The following is a 15802-nucleotide window of genomic DNA, read 5'->3' as shown; positions in this document are numbered from 1 at the left end:
TATTCTGGAACACACAATGCTTTTGAAACTCTTGATTTCAAGTCATTCCAGATTCCCTGATGTTTTTTATTTTATTTATTGGTCTTGAGGAACTCATTGAGATGTATTGTTAGATTCCCAAGGAAATTTAAATTTATTAATCTTCTTTTCTTTCCTTCCAGATGTTAAACTTGGTGATAGTTTGCCAAGACGACCGGATTCAAAGGCCCCGAATTCGGTGCCATCCCAGGGATCCACCCATGCTCACAGCTTAGCTCAGAACTACCAACATATGCACATTCATCAAAACTACCAGCACCACCCCCATCCCCACACACAGAATCCATATCACCACTACAAGAGCGACGAGTTACATAAGCACTGTCAGTCCACGACAGTGCAGAACTACCAAAGCAATGGGCCCTACTCAAAATATCATGGAGGCACTCATGGATACTCGAGCGGTTACCCGGAGGACCACGCAAACTACCCAAATAAATACAGAGAAACTCATACTCGACCTTCCAATTACCAAGATAATCAGCAGCAGCAGCACAATCCGAGGGACGATTACAACAACACGCTGAGCAGCCAGCATAGCGGCTACCGGCAACACACCCACTATGATTTTCAGGACTACCATAACTACAAGAACCATCAGGATGAATACAAGAACCATATCGCCGAGTACAAAAACCAGGACTACGGCACTTACGGGAGGCACCATCGGCTTCACGACCAGAGAATTAATGGTAGACTTGCCAACGACGCCCACCAGCAGTATTCCGATTCGGAGATAACCATGTCTAAGGTAGGGAGAGACAAGTTCATTATTGTATGGGATCTCTTCTTGATTAAAGTCTTTTGGAGGAAATTCATGTCTTGCCTTAGCTTGGCTCTTCTCTCTGGGGGCTAAGACCTCTTATCAACTAAGATTTCAAAGATCATTACTTTTCACTCTGTGGGGGTTAGTTAATCTATAAGAATCAACTTATTTCTTTTGATTTAGCACTTTTATCACTTTAAAGTAATTCTTGGGATAAGTTTCAGTAAAAATTGGATGTCCAATATTATTAGTATACCAAAGGTCCCTGTTGGAAGAAGTGTGTGGATATGTACGAGATTGTGGTATACAAATAGTCTATGGTATGGGTTTTATATGATTTGTGGGCATGATGCTATTGTGATCTTGGTTCCTTGGGGACTTCAGCATTTTAGCCACGGCTGTGTCCATGTTCTATATTGAATTTTGGTAGTTTTTTCTAGTTTTTGCTTTGGAACTGTAAGATAAAGGCTTGTGTATCCTATCCAGTTAAAGCACCCACCGGATGACCATTGGAAATAGAAGGATTTAGCATGCTTATATCTGCATCAGTAGATTAGATTGGCTAGCATTCCACTAGAACAGTCTTCTAGGGACATCTACATAAAATTATAGCATGAAATTTAAAAGGTATTATGATATTCTTATTTTATTTTCATCCTGTGCAGGGCGCTTAATCGCTCAGACGTTGAGTGAATAAAAATATGTGGTTTTATTCTGCTCCTTATTGATAATTTGTATTATTTTCTTTGATCAATTGCTCTTGCTTTCAGCTATATTCTGAGTTTGACAAGTTACATGTACTATATCCAGATAAAGCCTACATCAGTGTCCCCATGATATGGGGTAAGGGATTATAAAGCCTAGATCAACGTCCCCTTGATAGGGGGTAAGGGATTATAAAGCCTAGATCAACGTCCCCTTGATATGGGGTAAGGGGTTATAAAGCCTAGATCAACGTCCCCTTGATAGGGGGTAAGGGATTATAAAGCCTAGATCAAAGTCCCCTTGATATGGGGTAAGGGGTTATAAAGCCTAGATCAACGTCCCCTTGATATGGGGTAAGGGATTATAAAGCTTAGATCAACGTCCCCTTGATATGGGGTAAGCGGTTGTAAGGTTATAAAGTCTAGATCAACGTCCCCTTGATGTGGGGTAAGGGATTATTCTATTACACTCTGTACAATTACACGGGAAGAATTTTTAACATTTTGCCGTGTTTTATAAGGCATTTCTTTATTGTACTTACATCTCTCAAAATAGGCGAACGGTAATATTGGGGTAATTTCTGAAGTATCCGTGATTTCCTTTTGCAGTGGGATAATTATAGGATGTCTTATCCAATACTCTCTCTCTCTCTCTCTCTCTCTCTCTCTCTCTCTCTCTCTCTCTCTCTCTCTCTCTCTCTCTCTCTCTCTCTCTCTCAATATTGTTAGAATAAACCTATACTAATGATAATTACATTATGCCAGTATAGGTATTTTTAATCCTATACATAAAATGGTTCCATTGTTTTACAGGTATAATTATAGCAATAGCTCATATGAAAAATATTTCATTATATACTCTCAAGGTGTAATCTTACAAATGGGGTTAGTTTTAGGCTTTTAATTGTCAAATTCTTTGTACAATTATTTTTCACATGCCTTATGATTATAAATTTCAGAACACTTACCATATATAGTAGCAGCTAAATGGTCTGCCATATGAGAATCAAACATTATTTTATTCTTGGTATCTTATTCTAGTTGTAAAAAATATATTTAGGTCCAAAATCATAATACATTACATGAAATATTTTTTTATATTTAATTTGCTTTTTTTTTTTTTATATTCAATTGAGCAGTAATTTACTTTGATGAAATACAACATGACTTTGATTGCAACAGATAGATCTAATAATTGTTTAGAGCATTTCAATTATGTGCATGAGAAGATTTATTGTTCAGGGCATAATATTGTTAAGCAAAGTCGGGATGTGACAGGCTTGCATTGCTTGTGGAGATTTAAACAAACTATGTACGTATATGCACTTGGACATTCCTTAATACACGGGTAAAATTGCACACATACATATTTACCAGTGAGAAGGGCTTTTGATAGCTTGGTCTCGCTGGAAACTTTACTGCTTCACCATAAATATGGTAGATAAAGATACATTGCACATATTACATAAAATCTTAACCATTCCAGAATTTCATGGCCATTTTATCTGTCATAACCTAAAATTGTGCAAATATTTCATAAAAACTTCTTTACTAGTCACAAATTTTGTTTTTTCAAGAATTTATAAAAAAATTTGAACCATTAGTACTCTATTGAATTATTTATAATATAGTTTGAAATGCCTGGATGGGTCACGGTTAGTGGTTTACCCTAGGAAAGCCTTGTAAAGTAGAGGTCTTGCAGTTTATGAGTGCATACATAAATTATCTTTTAATTGTGCTTTCAAATTTAATGGTACTTTAACTTTTTTTTGCTCTATTTTTTCCATGTTTTAAGCTTTCTTACTACACCATTAGTAAAGTGCAACTCCTTTTCCTTAATGCAATCAGAAACATCCAAAACCTTTGAAGAGTTGAAGTATGTTCATTTTTTTTTTTCAATTGTATATACATGACCCATACTAAGAGCATAGAAAATTGTATATTTAATTTGAGGAAAGAAGCTATTATTGTCAAGGCATTTTCTCTTGTTTTGGAAACAGTCTAAATATTTTGACTAGATCTCAGGTCATGAAATCCTTTTTACAGATTTTAGAAGCTAAAGGATTTAACTATTTTTTTTTTACAATGTGGTCACATACATACTTTGAACATTCAGTATACACAAAGTCAGTATATACATACATAGGAATACAGATATATACCTGTACTACACATACACAAGTATTTTTATGTATGTTAGGTACAATATATACTGTATTTGTAATGTTGCTACTTGAAATTTTTAGCTGTAGCTTAGCTAGCATATTCCTATGCTTAAGAACATGAGAGTGGTTTGTGAATTAAGTGGCAAAGGTGCTTTAAAAGTATTAATTGTAGGCCTTTGTATTCCATGCCCGCCAGTATGTGCTGCAATTGTTGGTATTGTTGTTATTGTTATTATTACATTGATTATATTAACATAATTTATAAAAAAATACCATGTACCAGTAGATTATCATATCTGTTCTTACTAACAATCATGTATTGCATTCAATAACCCAATATTACCCATTCATGACCAATCCTATTGCCCATAGTGTGAGCTTAACTAATTTAATTCCGTTTGTTATTACCGTCGGTATTGCCAACTTTGGACTTAAGTGTGACTGAAAAAAATAGTAAGTAATTTATACTATGGACTTTTAGATGTATAACCCACTTTAGGTCCCTCCCAAAACTCTAATACACCTAAAAGGATGATAGTTATACTTTTGATAAATTGTTGACTACAGCTTAGTGTAGAAGGGCTCGTGCATAACGAAGTTATATCCTCAATAGGATCTGTATCTAAGAAAGGCTCAATTGCATTCCTCTTTCTGTTTACCAGAATCCCCATAGTTCCTCTGATCTTCTGCACTAAGAATTCTGCCACTCGATTCCCTCTCCCTCTTGGTGTGTTTAGATTCATGGCAAGGAAGCACGGCCAGCTTTGATCCTTGGGGTGTGTGTTTGAAAGGCTTAGTGAAAGGGATGTATGGAATCTCTCTCTCTCTCTCTCTCTCTCTCTCTCTCTCTCTCTCTCTCTCTCTCTCTCTCTCTCTCTCTCTCTCTCTCTCTCATAACTTTGCATGTGTTGCTAGTGCATGATTTAGTCTTCAATACTTCTCTGCAGTTTGTTAATGAAATTATTAAGAATTCTGAATGCAGTGAGTATATCTGATACGAGAAAACTATGTTTGAAAGGGTTGATGTTTGTATGCAGTATTCCAGCAGTTTATTGAGAAATTGAAAAAAATTAGTTCTGTATTGTTCTATATTTTGGAGCCGAATGTGTCCTGTAGTTATTTGAATGTTGAATCGTTATGGTACAGTAGTTACCATAGTTATGGAAGTTGCCTATGACTGCAAGTTTGTATGAAAGGAAATTGCAAATGGGAGTGCAGTTCTGAGTGTATGAATATGTGTGTGAACTGACAAAGGCTGTGGTACCTATCCCCTGTTCAGCGTAGGGCGCGGCGTGCCCCAAGTGGCCGTTCTGGGGGAGGAGGACGACCAGCCTCCCTCCATACAACCCCGCAGCACACTACTAACACCGTCCCGCACCACCACCATCACCACCACCACCATCATCATAATCTTCACAATCATCATGTCCACCACCTCCACCAGCAGCAGCAGCAGCCGCAGGTGATGACGACAACGTCATCGGTGTCGGCACCGTCAATCCCGCTGGCGCAGCAGGACACGGGTGTCGAGGTGCGAGGTCTTCAAGGGGTGAGTGCAGGAGAACTCTTGGGCAAAACCCACGAGGAATTGGTGCTGCTACTTATTCAGCTTCGTCGCCATCATTCGGCGCTTCAGGCGGCCAGGCGTCATGCCCGCCTGGAGAGGGACTCCCAGGTACGACCCCCTCTTCCCCCAAATCCCCAATACAGTACTGACATCAACATTTGTGGTCAACCTCAAAAGCCTCCTGACTCCCATATTTATCTTACAGCCCCTCTTTAATCGGGGCCAAACTACTATAATTCCCACAATCTTATTATTATGACTTTTTGACGCATAGGGATTTTAAGCTTTGAATTTAACATGTCTGATTAGATGCCTAGGCTTATGCTACTAAAGGATCACCGGCAATTTGTACTGTAATAGGGTTCTGGTATTATCACTTTATGATTTGTCTAAATGCTTTAACATAGTAATGATATATTTCCTTGGTTTCACTTAGGCTTGTGTGTGTGGGCACTTTTGCTAACAGGCTTAAGTTAACACATGCGTTTGTTCTACTTTACATTGTAATTGAATTCTTTAGTACAAAAATTTATAAAGTTATTGATGCCATACACTGGAATGGACAAATCCTTTAAAATATGATAATACTGGAATTCAAGTATCATGTTGATACTATAATTGACCTGTTATCAGCAATCACAGTATGCTCCTAATCACAAATTAGTGGGCTTCTTATTGGAAAAAAAAGAGTGAAGTATTGCGGATCTTGATAAGCAATAATAAAAATTTGTTCGTTTTCTATGGTTTTATTTGCTGGATTTTTTTTTATACTGTTTATTAATTTTTTCTTCAGACATTTCCGCTTGCTTTTATTCTTGATCAATTGCCTTTGGTGTAGATTTTGTCTTTTGCATGATGCTTTATTTGGGGTGCTTTCATTGCATGTTACTAAAGTACTATATTTGTATAATAGAGTTGGATAATTTTACTAACCTATTTACAGTATTTCAACACCTTTATTTATGCACAATTTAGGTTTCAGCACATAAATTAACAGGATTTTAAGACATGCTTCCTTCTCATCACTCGTAATGAGCCAGATAGATCATTTGAGATGTTTTATTTACCCTCGGGTGAATGTGCACGCATTTCCAAGTCATGGAAATGCAGCTGAACTGCATAAGTTATTGCATTGTTTTTTGCCGAATAATGCTTTTTTTTTTTTTTTTTCGTATTGCCAAAGTATTACAAGAAGGAAATGTATTAGTGTTAAAGGATGTTGTAAATTGTTCCATTTTACCAAAAGATTGATTCATGCGGAAATAAAAATTTCAATGAATAAGTAATAAGTGACATTTCTGCATAATGAAAAGTTTTCTTTTAACCTCAGCATATTTTATAGTCTATGATTGACAGTGGGAGACAAGGTATTGTTTGTCTTGTAGTATATATTGTTGATTGAAACCAAATACTTGGTTTCAATGTAAAAAATGCACTTGCACCTCAGAGTAAACATAGCATCCTGAGTATAAAATTATATCATTGAGAGTTTCAGATATTTATGTATGCTTATACTGTACAGTAATTTATTTTTAATATATGTATGATGCTTCTCCTTCAGAGGAGCCAGGAAGCAAATAGAACTTTATATTTGTCTTGAAATCCTCCCTGTAAATGGTGTAACGAACCTTTTGACCTACGGCAGTCGTGAAGTAATGTTTTCCCAAGTAAAGAATTTTTAGACAAAACTCACACACCTTGTTTTAATCGTTTATTGCATTTGACTGACTCTCACGAGTAGTAATAGTGGTTATTAAGTGGGGCACAATATTTAAAAAACTAGATAACCCAGCCAGATAATCGTATTTGGAATCTCCTTTTGTAAGATGTTATCAGTGAGCTATCGATAATTGGGCTGTTTCTCTTAGGGTCGATTGGCACACTTGGATGGGGAACACCGCCAGGAACACCTTCGCCGCTTAGCCAGTCTCAACCATCATCTTCATGATTTGGATAAACAGGTATGATACAGTATGGTCATTCAAAATATATAGATTAAAATGGGTGATTTTAAAGGTTAAATATGCTCTTCAAGAATGAATTGTAAGTTGATATATTGTGTAGTGTTATTTGGATGCTTCTGCTATTAAACAATACAGTAAAGATATAAAACTGGCTAAGGTGGAAAGTCTAGTAGACCTTTTTTCTGGGGCGGCCGGTGAGAGAGGTCCTTCCTTATACCTTTCCTAATATAAATCTTCCAAATATACTAGAGAAAGATAAAAGCATGGAATGCAGAGGTTACAACCCTCGCGCGAACACCCTGTAGGTGTCGTGTATTAAACAAAGGCGTGTGAAAAAACCATTATTCACAGGTTGTCTTCCATTTAGATAATCCCTTCATCAATGGGGAGGGCCGTGACAGGCCCTAGAGAACATAGTTGAACTACCCCAACGACACCTATAAGAGTTTGTGTCTTAATGAAAGATTACTTATGGGAAATGATCTTTCAAAGGTAGATAAATGACAAAAGAGGAAAGGAGACTTGTATGCAGTGCACATTTTACATAAAGAGTATATACAAAGTATTATATGCATATTAAATAATGTTCCTTCAGCTCTTTGAGGGATTTGGCTGTCCAATCATGTATTGCATCATTGTTTCCAGGCTTAATTTCCTAGAGATTTGTGAAGGGTTACAGTAGGTACATTGTGTTGATATTTTTTATTATTAAAGTAATAATTTTAATATTTTTCTACCAAATTTATGCTCTTGTCATTACTATGCTTATCTTCCATATATTTAATACTAAGCACTATGCTGTTCATAAAGAATTTGGAAATAGGAATATCACAAACACTTCGAAAAACACAAAAATGTGAAATTAATTTAAAATGAAAATGTGGACAATCAAATATCAAGTAGGGATTATACAGCATGGTGGAGGTTCTAACCCTATACGTTGGGGTGATTTCCCACTTTTTATACAGTAGTAGCAGAAATTGAGTAGCCATAGAAGAATCTAATACCCAAGTATGCATCGTGGAACAAATGATTGTGACAGTTTTGCCCTTAAGGAATTTCAAAACCCTTTTTAGAGAAAAATATGAACTGCTTCATCTTTTACAAATAAATTATTTTTATTTTTTCCTGAATGAAATGATTGAATCATTTTACAAAAACTTTAAATTTTTCACATAAAATGTATCTAGTTTATATGGGTACCTCTTTTAATTCATGAACTTTAGTAGAACTTGTTAATAAAGAAGAAGTAATATCATCCTGCTTCTTTCCAACAGTATGAGATGGGGAAACCTCTGATCAACCTGGTTGACAACATGGTGAAGTTAGGTTCCCTCTACCGAGGGGGTGATGCTAGGGTTACACATGACCCTAGAAAACCCAACTCCTATCATATAGTAAGTAAAGATTTTTTATGTTAAGTAGATTACTGTTGAATATTTTTTGATATCATCACAACTACATTAAGAAAATTTGTCTCCTGTATGGACAAGAAAATTCTCAGTCATACCAACTTTGTATTGGAAAGATTGAGAGTCTTCTGCAGTTCCTATTTAGTCATGTAAAGGATGTCTACTTCACCTTCACATTTTGTATGACTGTTGCATTGTCAACTTTGTTGCTCTTCCCAGAATGTTTTGGTCATGGTTTTATTGCAGTGTCTTCTTTATTTTCTTGTCTTTTTCTTGTTAATTTTCCTTTAATCTTGTTTTGATATAATCTTTTTTTTAATATAACCAATTAGTTTTTATGTCTGAAGTTGGGAGTTGGTGTATGATACCTTCCCCATTTGGTTACTCTGAATATTACTTGACATTTCTAATTATATGTCATTTGCTTGTTATAGCCTAGTGGCCTTATTTTAATAGCCTAGGAAAATATTCACCCCACAGGGGTGACAAGATTCCCAAAATGATAAAGCTAATGTTTTAAAAAAGAAATAAAACCAATACTGTGTCGATTATAAGCAAAACGTAAGACCCAATGTTTAGCCTTTTTTAGCACCATGAGACGTAATTTACATCCAGCAATTGTTATTTTTTTTACTTTTTCACTATTTATGTATATGAAAATTTTACAAAATATTTATCATTCTCATTTGGTCCAATTATGAGACTTATGAAGGAGTTGCAATGCAGTCATCATCATTATAAATGTTATAAGTCGTCGTCTTTCACCCCCTGCACAAGGATGTTTGTACTTTGCTTTAATATGACCTTAGAGTAGACAATCTTTTCACTAGATCAAACGTGAAAGATTTCTCTCCATTCGTTTTTATCCTGTACTAAAGTTTTTCTAAACGCCCATTAGCCTTAGCTCTTCATCCATCCCCTTTTCACACTTTCTTTGTCCTTCCACTTTTATTCCTTCACATATATTTTCATTAGAAGCAAATCCTTCTGACCAGCTTTATAAGAGTTGAGAATGTTAACTATGATCAATTTAAACTTTATCGATAATAGTAATTTGGTATTTGCAGGGAAGTGGTTATGACTCGCTTCAGTTTTCCCGTAGAATTCAAGAAAGGAGAATTGTTGCTGAAGATCTACAGGTACAGGAATATGAACTTGCTGCAGCTGATCAATCTGATCTAGAGGTAAAGATATTTACTTTTAGTTTGTTTATATTTTTTTTATTTTCTTTTTGTGTGATTGACCAATGTTATCATGATTCAATTGCAGATTTGAATAAAATCTCTTCTACTAGAACTCAGAATAATGCGGAAGTTAATTTTTCATACACTTTGATATGGTATATATTTTAAAATGGAAAATACAGATGCCCCTTAACATTAGCGGAGTCATGTAACTTAGATATCTGCCACTGGCAAAATTCTGCAAATCTATGCTACCCATCTTACTCCTGACCTCTTATATCCTTGTATAACTAGAAAACCATTTTGCTTAATGAATGGCTGAAAAGCTGTTAGAAAAATGCTAAAATCACCTCAGAAAGGGTACTTTACTACTCCATTTGTTATCGGCAATGACAATACAGATACGATGACGAAAATAAGCCATGCAGAATGACGAAGATTAGCCATGCAGTGACTGGTAACTGATGAAAAATGTAATTGCATGGCATTTTGTCTTTCACTTGCGTTCAGCATTAAATGGGCCACATACACTTATGGCAGCATGAATGCTGTCCTTGTTTTTCTTTGAGTAATAGAGAGTGCTCTTATCCATGTAAAATGATCAGCCCATGGTTGCGAAAGACTAACTTTGCCTATTTAGCACTTCTACTTTTTTGTTAGGGTCATCACCTAGTTCCTAGGTGTAGCTTGGAAAGAATTAAGGTGCTCTCTTGGGGGTTCTGGTATAAGTGAAACACAAGAAACCTTGAGCAAGATGTTAGCATTCCAATTCTAGTGGTTACTGCCTGACTGAGATAGGGCATAAATGGTGCTGTGCAGGCTGGTCAAGCTAACATAAGCAACAGAAAACATAGCAAGTATGAATGAAGGTGATTGCAGTAACCAGTGCCTCTAACAACCAAAATTATTACAGTACTTGAATAATTTTGTTTGCCTTCCTAGCAGATAATAAATCCGCAAAACTCAAACCCGCAGTTGTTAAGGGGTGACTGTACAGTTTCTTAGGATATTTGATAAGTAAATAAAGTGTGGAGTAATTTATTTCATGCTAAATGACACAGTAAAGTACAGTATGGTATGAATGCATGTTATTTCAGAGTAACTCAGATTGCTGTGATTAATTGTTAGTAGGTTTTGCTCCTGTCAGACACTTCTGAAATGTTTTATGCATCATGAGTAACTTTGAAGTTCTCTAAGGTTTTTTAGAGATTTCAGTAAGGCTTGACCATTGTTACCAGGGACTTTAGCTTCACTGATTATGATTATTAGAGAAGTGATAGAGGGTTGAAAAGTCCCAAAAATATGCTAATTTAGTACATCAATCATAGTGCTTTTATTCTCCTGTCCGATAAGAAATACTTCTACTGGGAGAAGTTGAAATAAGTATGTAGTGGAAAGTAAAATTAAAGAATAAAGCCTGCAAAATATACAATTATATCTCTTTTTGTTCATGATGGTTCAATTTTTTTTTCACGTTTCAATCCAATTTGGTTAGAATTACAAATGCAGTTCAGGAAAAAATAAATTAGGTACGAGACACCGATTTTAATGCCAATGCACACATTGATGATACAATCTTTTTCATGTTAGTGTTTGTATCTTTAATACTTTATATTATATCGAGTATTGTTTTATCAAAAGAATATACTGTCTTGGCAACTATAGATGACACAAAAAGAAGTGTATGACCCCTATAGCTATTTGTTTGTAAGTAAATATGAGACAGTAGAAATCACTGAAGAGTTATGGTTATGCACTCTTGCCATTGTTGGTTTTTATTTGTCTTTTCTGCTTCATAAGTTTAACATGTGGATTATTAGACCCAAATAAATGTGCAGTTTTTGTGGATCAAAATATTTTGCTGTAAGGCAATGTCTCGGAACTTTGGGCTCAGAACCTATGAAATAGATTGACTGAAAATGAATTTGAAAGATACACACTGTATTGAGTTGTTAATTCATTTTTACTTGGCTTTAATGACTCTCATTAAAATATAATTTGTAGTAGGTTATGACTTGATAATTTTTTGATGAGCTTATTCAATTAGTGGTAAGTTCATGCCTGTTCTGATTAATTAGTTTAGTTGAAGAAAGTCAGAAAGTGATGCTGGAAAAAATGTTTGTACATCTGTGCAGTGGTTAAATCTGATGTAAAACACAAAACTAATTCATTTATGAAGTAGAAAGTCATCCTTTTGCCAGAGTAAGGAAACATTTTTTTTTTCTTCAGGACACTGAGCTTCAAGTCAGAGAGATTTTATTTTTTTGCAAATATTCTTTTTATTTGTAGTTGAATGCTTACTGTTCTTTATCAGTTATTGTATAGTAGTACAGTATTGTAATTATGAAATGTTCAGATATTTTCCAGATCTGTATTACTACCAAGTCTATTTCATCATGTGATGGTATGTGTAGATGTGTAAAAGTTAAACTAGACCTTTTATTTGTTTTTTGTTTCTTTTGTCACCTTAATTAAATTTCGAGTTATGATGTAGTGACATTAAACTTTCAGGGGAAAGTGATGCAATTGTATAAGTTGGACAAGAACCTACATCAGGAATCCCTGACCATTCAGAGCTTGCAGAGAGAGAAGGTTCGAACAGTGTATATTGTATAATTTTAGATTGGTTGGGACCTTACTATCCCTCTTTGGATATTGGCAAATAACCTTTGTTGGAATATGGGTTCGTTCTATTTTCATGGTGCTTCTCTGTCTCTCAATGATAGGGCATTTGATGATGATTTATGCACTTCGATGAAGGATTTTCAAGCCGCAGTAAACTGTACCCTATTACAGCAGAAGAATGCTCTTGAAAATCCTTTTGAAGTGATGTATTGTAAATAAAGAGCACTTATCCAGTCACGATTGCTAGACATGTACAGTATTGGTGTGAGGCACATTGACACAGGTATTTTAAGCGTCGGCTAATTTGCTATGCAAGATGCTAGTACTGTTTGTGTTTCACTGTATTATTGGTTCTATTACTTCTATGCCTTTGCTTTTTTGTTTTCCTTATATGGTATGTATGTCCTTACAGTCCTTGAGAAAAACTGCTTTTTTTTATACATACTTTCTGTCCATTTTATTTTAAGGAGAAGTCCAATGGTTTTATTTTGGTGTTTTGTATTCTTTCTATGATGAATTTTAATTACATCTAATCTCTAGTCTTATTCTGTAACGAAAGTGCTTTGTAAAGTACGTTTCCTTCGGACACTTATATATTGTAGAGTATTACATTTGTGTGAACTACTCATAAATCATAGTCTCTTGCCTATGTAGTTATTGTGAGGATTATAATAGAATGCTATGCAGAATTTTTCTCCTAATATCAAACTATTAGTGTAGAATTTAATGGATTTAAAAAGCATTTAGGTAAGCTCCTAAATTTAGTGCTGGTATCTCTGCAACCACTCATTTTTTGCATTTGTAGGGCATTTGATTTAAACGTTTTGCATTTATTACGCAAGTAATAATAGAGACTATAAGAGGCTCTAAATTTTTCCTGACTATTCATAATGTAAATCAGTGTTTAAACTTATTTGGCATTTTTCTTCGAGTTAAGAATTATTTTTATTAATTACACTTTTAGTTTATAAACTGACTGATAAGCTACCTATTCTCTTTCTCTCATTTGAATTGACCTTTATTTAAAATTTTAAGCATTAGTTACATGGTATATAGTTAGATAAAATAAATTACAGCCTGTTTATTATTTGCATTCTGCATATATCTAATCCATTACAGTATTGGAATTGTCTTCATTTAATTCTATTTCTTTTTACTACCTACATTGAAAGTGCTCCTTTGTGCATTTAAAAATTCCTTTACAGTATGTTATAAATACTGTATATAGCTATTTATAAGTATAATGCAGTCTGCTGGTTCTCCTCTTCATGTTCTTGTAGTCTTTGAATTTGCTGTAGCTAATACAGTACAGTACAAGTACTTTTCTTCGGAAAATGACATTTGGCCCAACACTTGAAACCACTCTTACACTATTTATCTCTCTCTCTCTCTCTCTTCCTTTCTCTCTCTCTCTCTTCCTCTATTTGATATTCATTTTATATTTAGGTAAGTCGCAAGAAATTTTTATTAAATTATTGGATTTTTAATTACTGTATTTGAATTTTTTGCATCATCATGTTGGGAAAGTTGCCAATTTTTTAAAGAATGATCCATGCATTTTTGGAAGTGGATCATTAGATACTTACAGCTTGTCAGCAAATGTCACATTCCTGGTGGCCAACATTTTTCACATTCCCCTTTTTCTTATGTGAGTGTGTAATAAATGATGAATTGTTGGCAACATTGTAATTAACTGGTATGCTGCTAGCTATGTTAGAAAGGTCAGATGCATAGACGCAACATTTGATGCAATCTTGATTGTATACTGTTTCAAGTAGAACTGTAGCTCAGGTTTTTATATACCAGTGGTTATTAGGTAGAGAATTCCATTTTATTAAAAGTTAGAGGAAGTTGGTCTGGTGTTCTTAATCTGACCAAATTCATATAATAGCTCCATCTGCTTACTACATGTATATATTTTTTTTTAGATAAAGTATTCAGGTTCTAAAATTGGATTGATTTTGGGAGCTGATAATTTCTTCCTTTGTCTTGAAATTTTTAGTAGGATTCTTAGGGGTTACGTGAACAATAGAATTCTCTGTAATTTTTCTCTGTAATTTTTGCCGAGTAAGTACAGCACTGTAGAAATAATATTCTAGAAAAGTTATAAAAATCAATGAATGATAAAAGCAGGCTGTCCTTTTTAGGAAAGTCATTGAGAGAATACCCTGGTGTAATATTGTAAAGGAATTATAGTTTCCTTTATAAACTCCTTACTGGTGTTTTTATTTTCATAAAGATTGCGCTCTACTGATGTGCAATACCAGGTTGTAAATATTTTGTAAATCAGCAGATGCAAAGGCATGAATTTCAGTTAACTTAGATTCTGCTTTTACATTCATCTCTTCAGGTTTTCAGTATTGTGTTCTTACTTTTTTTTCTAAAGATTAGGCCCCTGATATATGTATTTTTTATGTCTCAAATGTACCTGATACCCTTCATCATATCAATGCTACAAAATTGTGTTGGACCATGACACAGTTTTAACATTTAACACTGCAGCATATTAATAGTATCAAGTTACAAGTAAGCTGCTGCATGCATAGCATTGAGCGTAAAGTATAAGATAGTAGCATGACTAATGGAATACTCAAGAAATGTGTTTATTCATTTCAGTTTGGAAAATGTCATGACGACTGTTCACCACATCTTTGTGGTGATTTTAAACTTTTAAATATCTCGATGTTTCCTTTAATGTGTATGATTTTATGTATCTAAAGCATTCATTATGGCTCTTTTGGAGTCTTGCTTGTCATGTCCTTTGTTTATGAGATTAGATTCGTTTCCAGATTCCATACTTTCCAATAATATGGTGATTTTCTCCTAATTTCCATCTTCTACCAGAAATCACAGTTAATATTGTACTGGTATATGGTTACAACAATTTGGATGATGTCTATTTTGGAAACTACGACTTACGACTAACCTTCATGTGCATGTACTGCAAGGAAAATATAGGGCCCAAGGATACAAAATTGTTGTGGCATGATTTGGGTGGTTTGTTGTTGCATGCTTGATATTTTCTGGGGGTATTTTTGAATGGTCATTTAATCCTATGGTTTCGGGGCTGTTAACCTTAACCAAAAACTGGGCAGAGCTTATATTAAGAAATGCACCTTCTAATGCTTTTATTAGTGCCAAATGAAGAAATACAGAATCAGTAACTAATTGTTCAGACAGCTAACGTTAATGATTATTTATTAGGGTAATGTCAGTTTCTTGGTATGAATAATTCACGATATAGCATTTTAAAGTAGAGAATTGCTAAAGAGCTTTGTTTTATCAGCATTCATCATTTTTTATTGTAATTTTTTTTTTTCATATACTTTTCAGTTGCATATTTGACTTCATCAGATGTCTGAATTTAGTATGTTGT

The 15802-nt window shown here is 34.5% G+C and overlaps 1 protein-coding gene across 1 annotated transcript in view; it reads left to right on the top strand.

Annotated features, from left to right (window-relative positions):
- LOC137633155 (uncharacterized) overlaps window positions 1-15802 on the top strand; it is a 619863-nt gene that overhangs the window by 563765 nt on the left and 40296 nt on the right. Inside the window, exons 13-18 of the mRNA XM_068365313.1 lie at window positions 162-790; window positions 5119-5349; window positions 7110-7202; window positions 8483-8602; window positions 9685-9801; window positions 12313-12393. Coding sequence (XP_068221414.1) covers window positions 162-790; window positions 5119-5349; window positions 7110-7202; window positions 8483-8602; window positions 9685-9801; window positions 12313-12393 — 1271 coding nt within the window. The remainder of the gene's footprint in view (window positions 1-161; window positions 791-5118; window positions 5350-7109; window positions 7203-8482; window positions 8603-9684; window positions 9802-12312; window positions 12394-15802) is intronic.

Source organism: Palaemon carinicauda, chromosome 42 (assembly GCF_036898095.1).
Source record: "Palaemon carinicauda isolate YSFRI2023 chromosome 42, ASM3689809v2, whole genome shotgun sequence".
NCBI lineage: Eukaryota > Metazoa > Arthropoda > Malacostraca > Decapoda > Palaemonidae > Palaemon > Palaemon carinicauda.
Note: the sequence above shows the minus strand (reverse complement) of the source record. Positions and strands in the feature narration are given on the sequence as shown.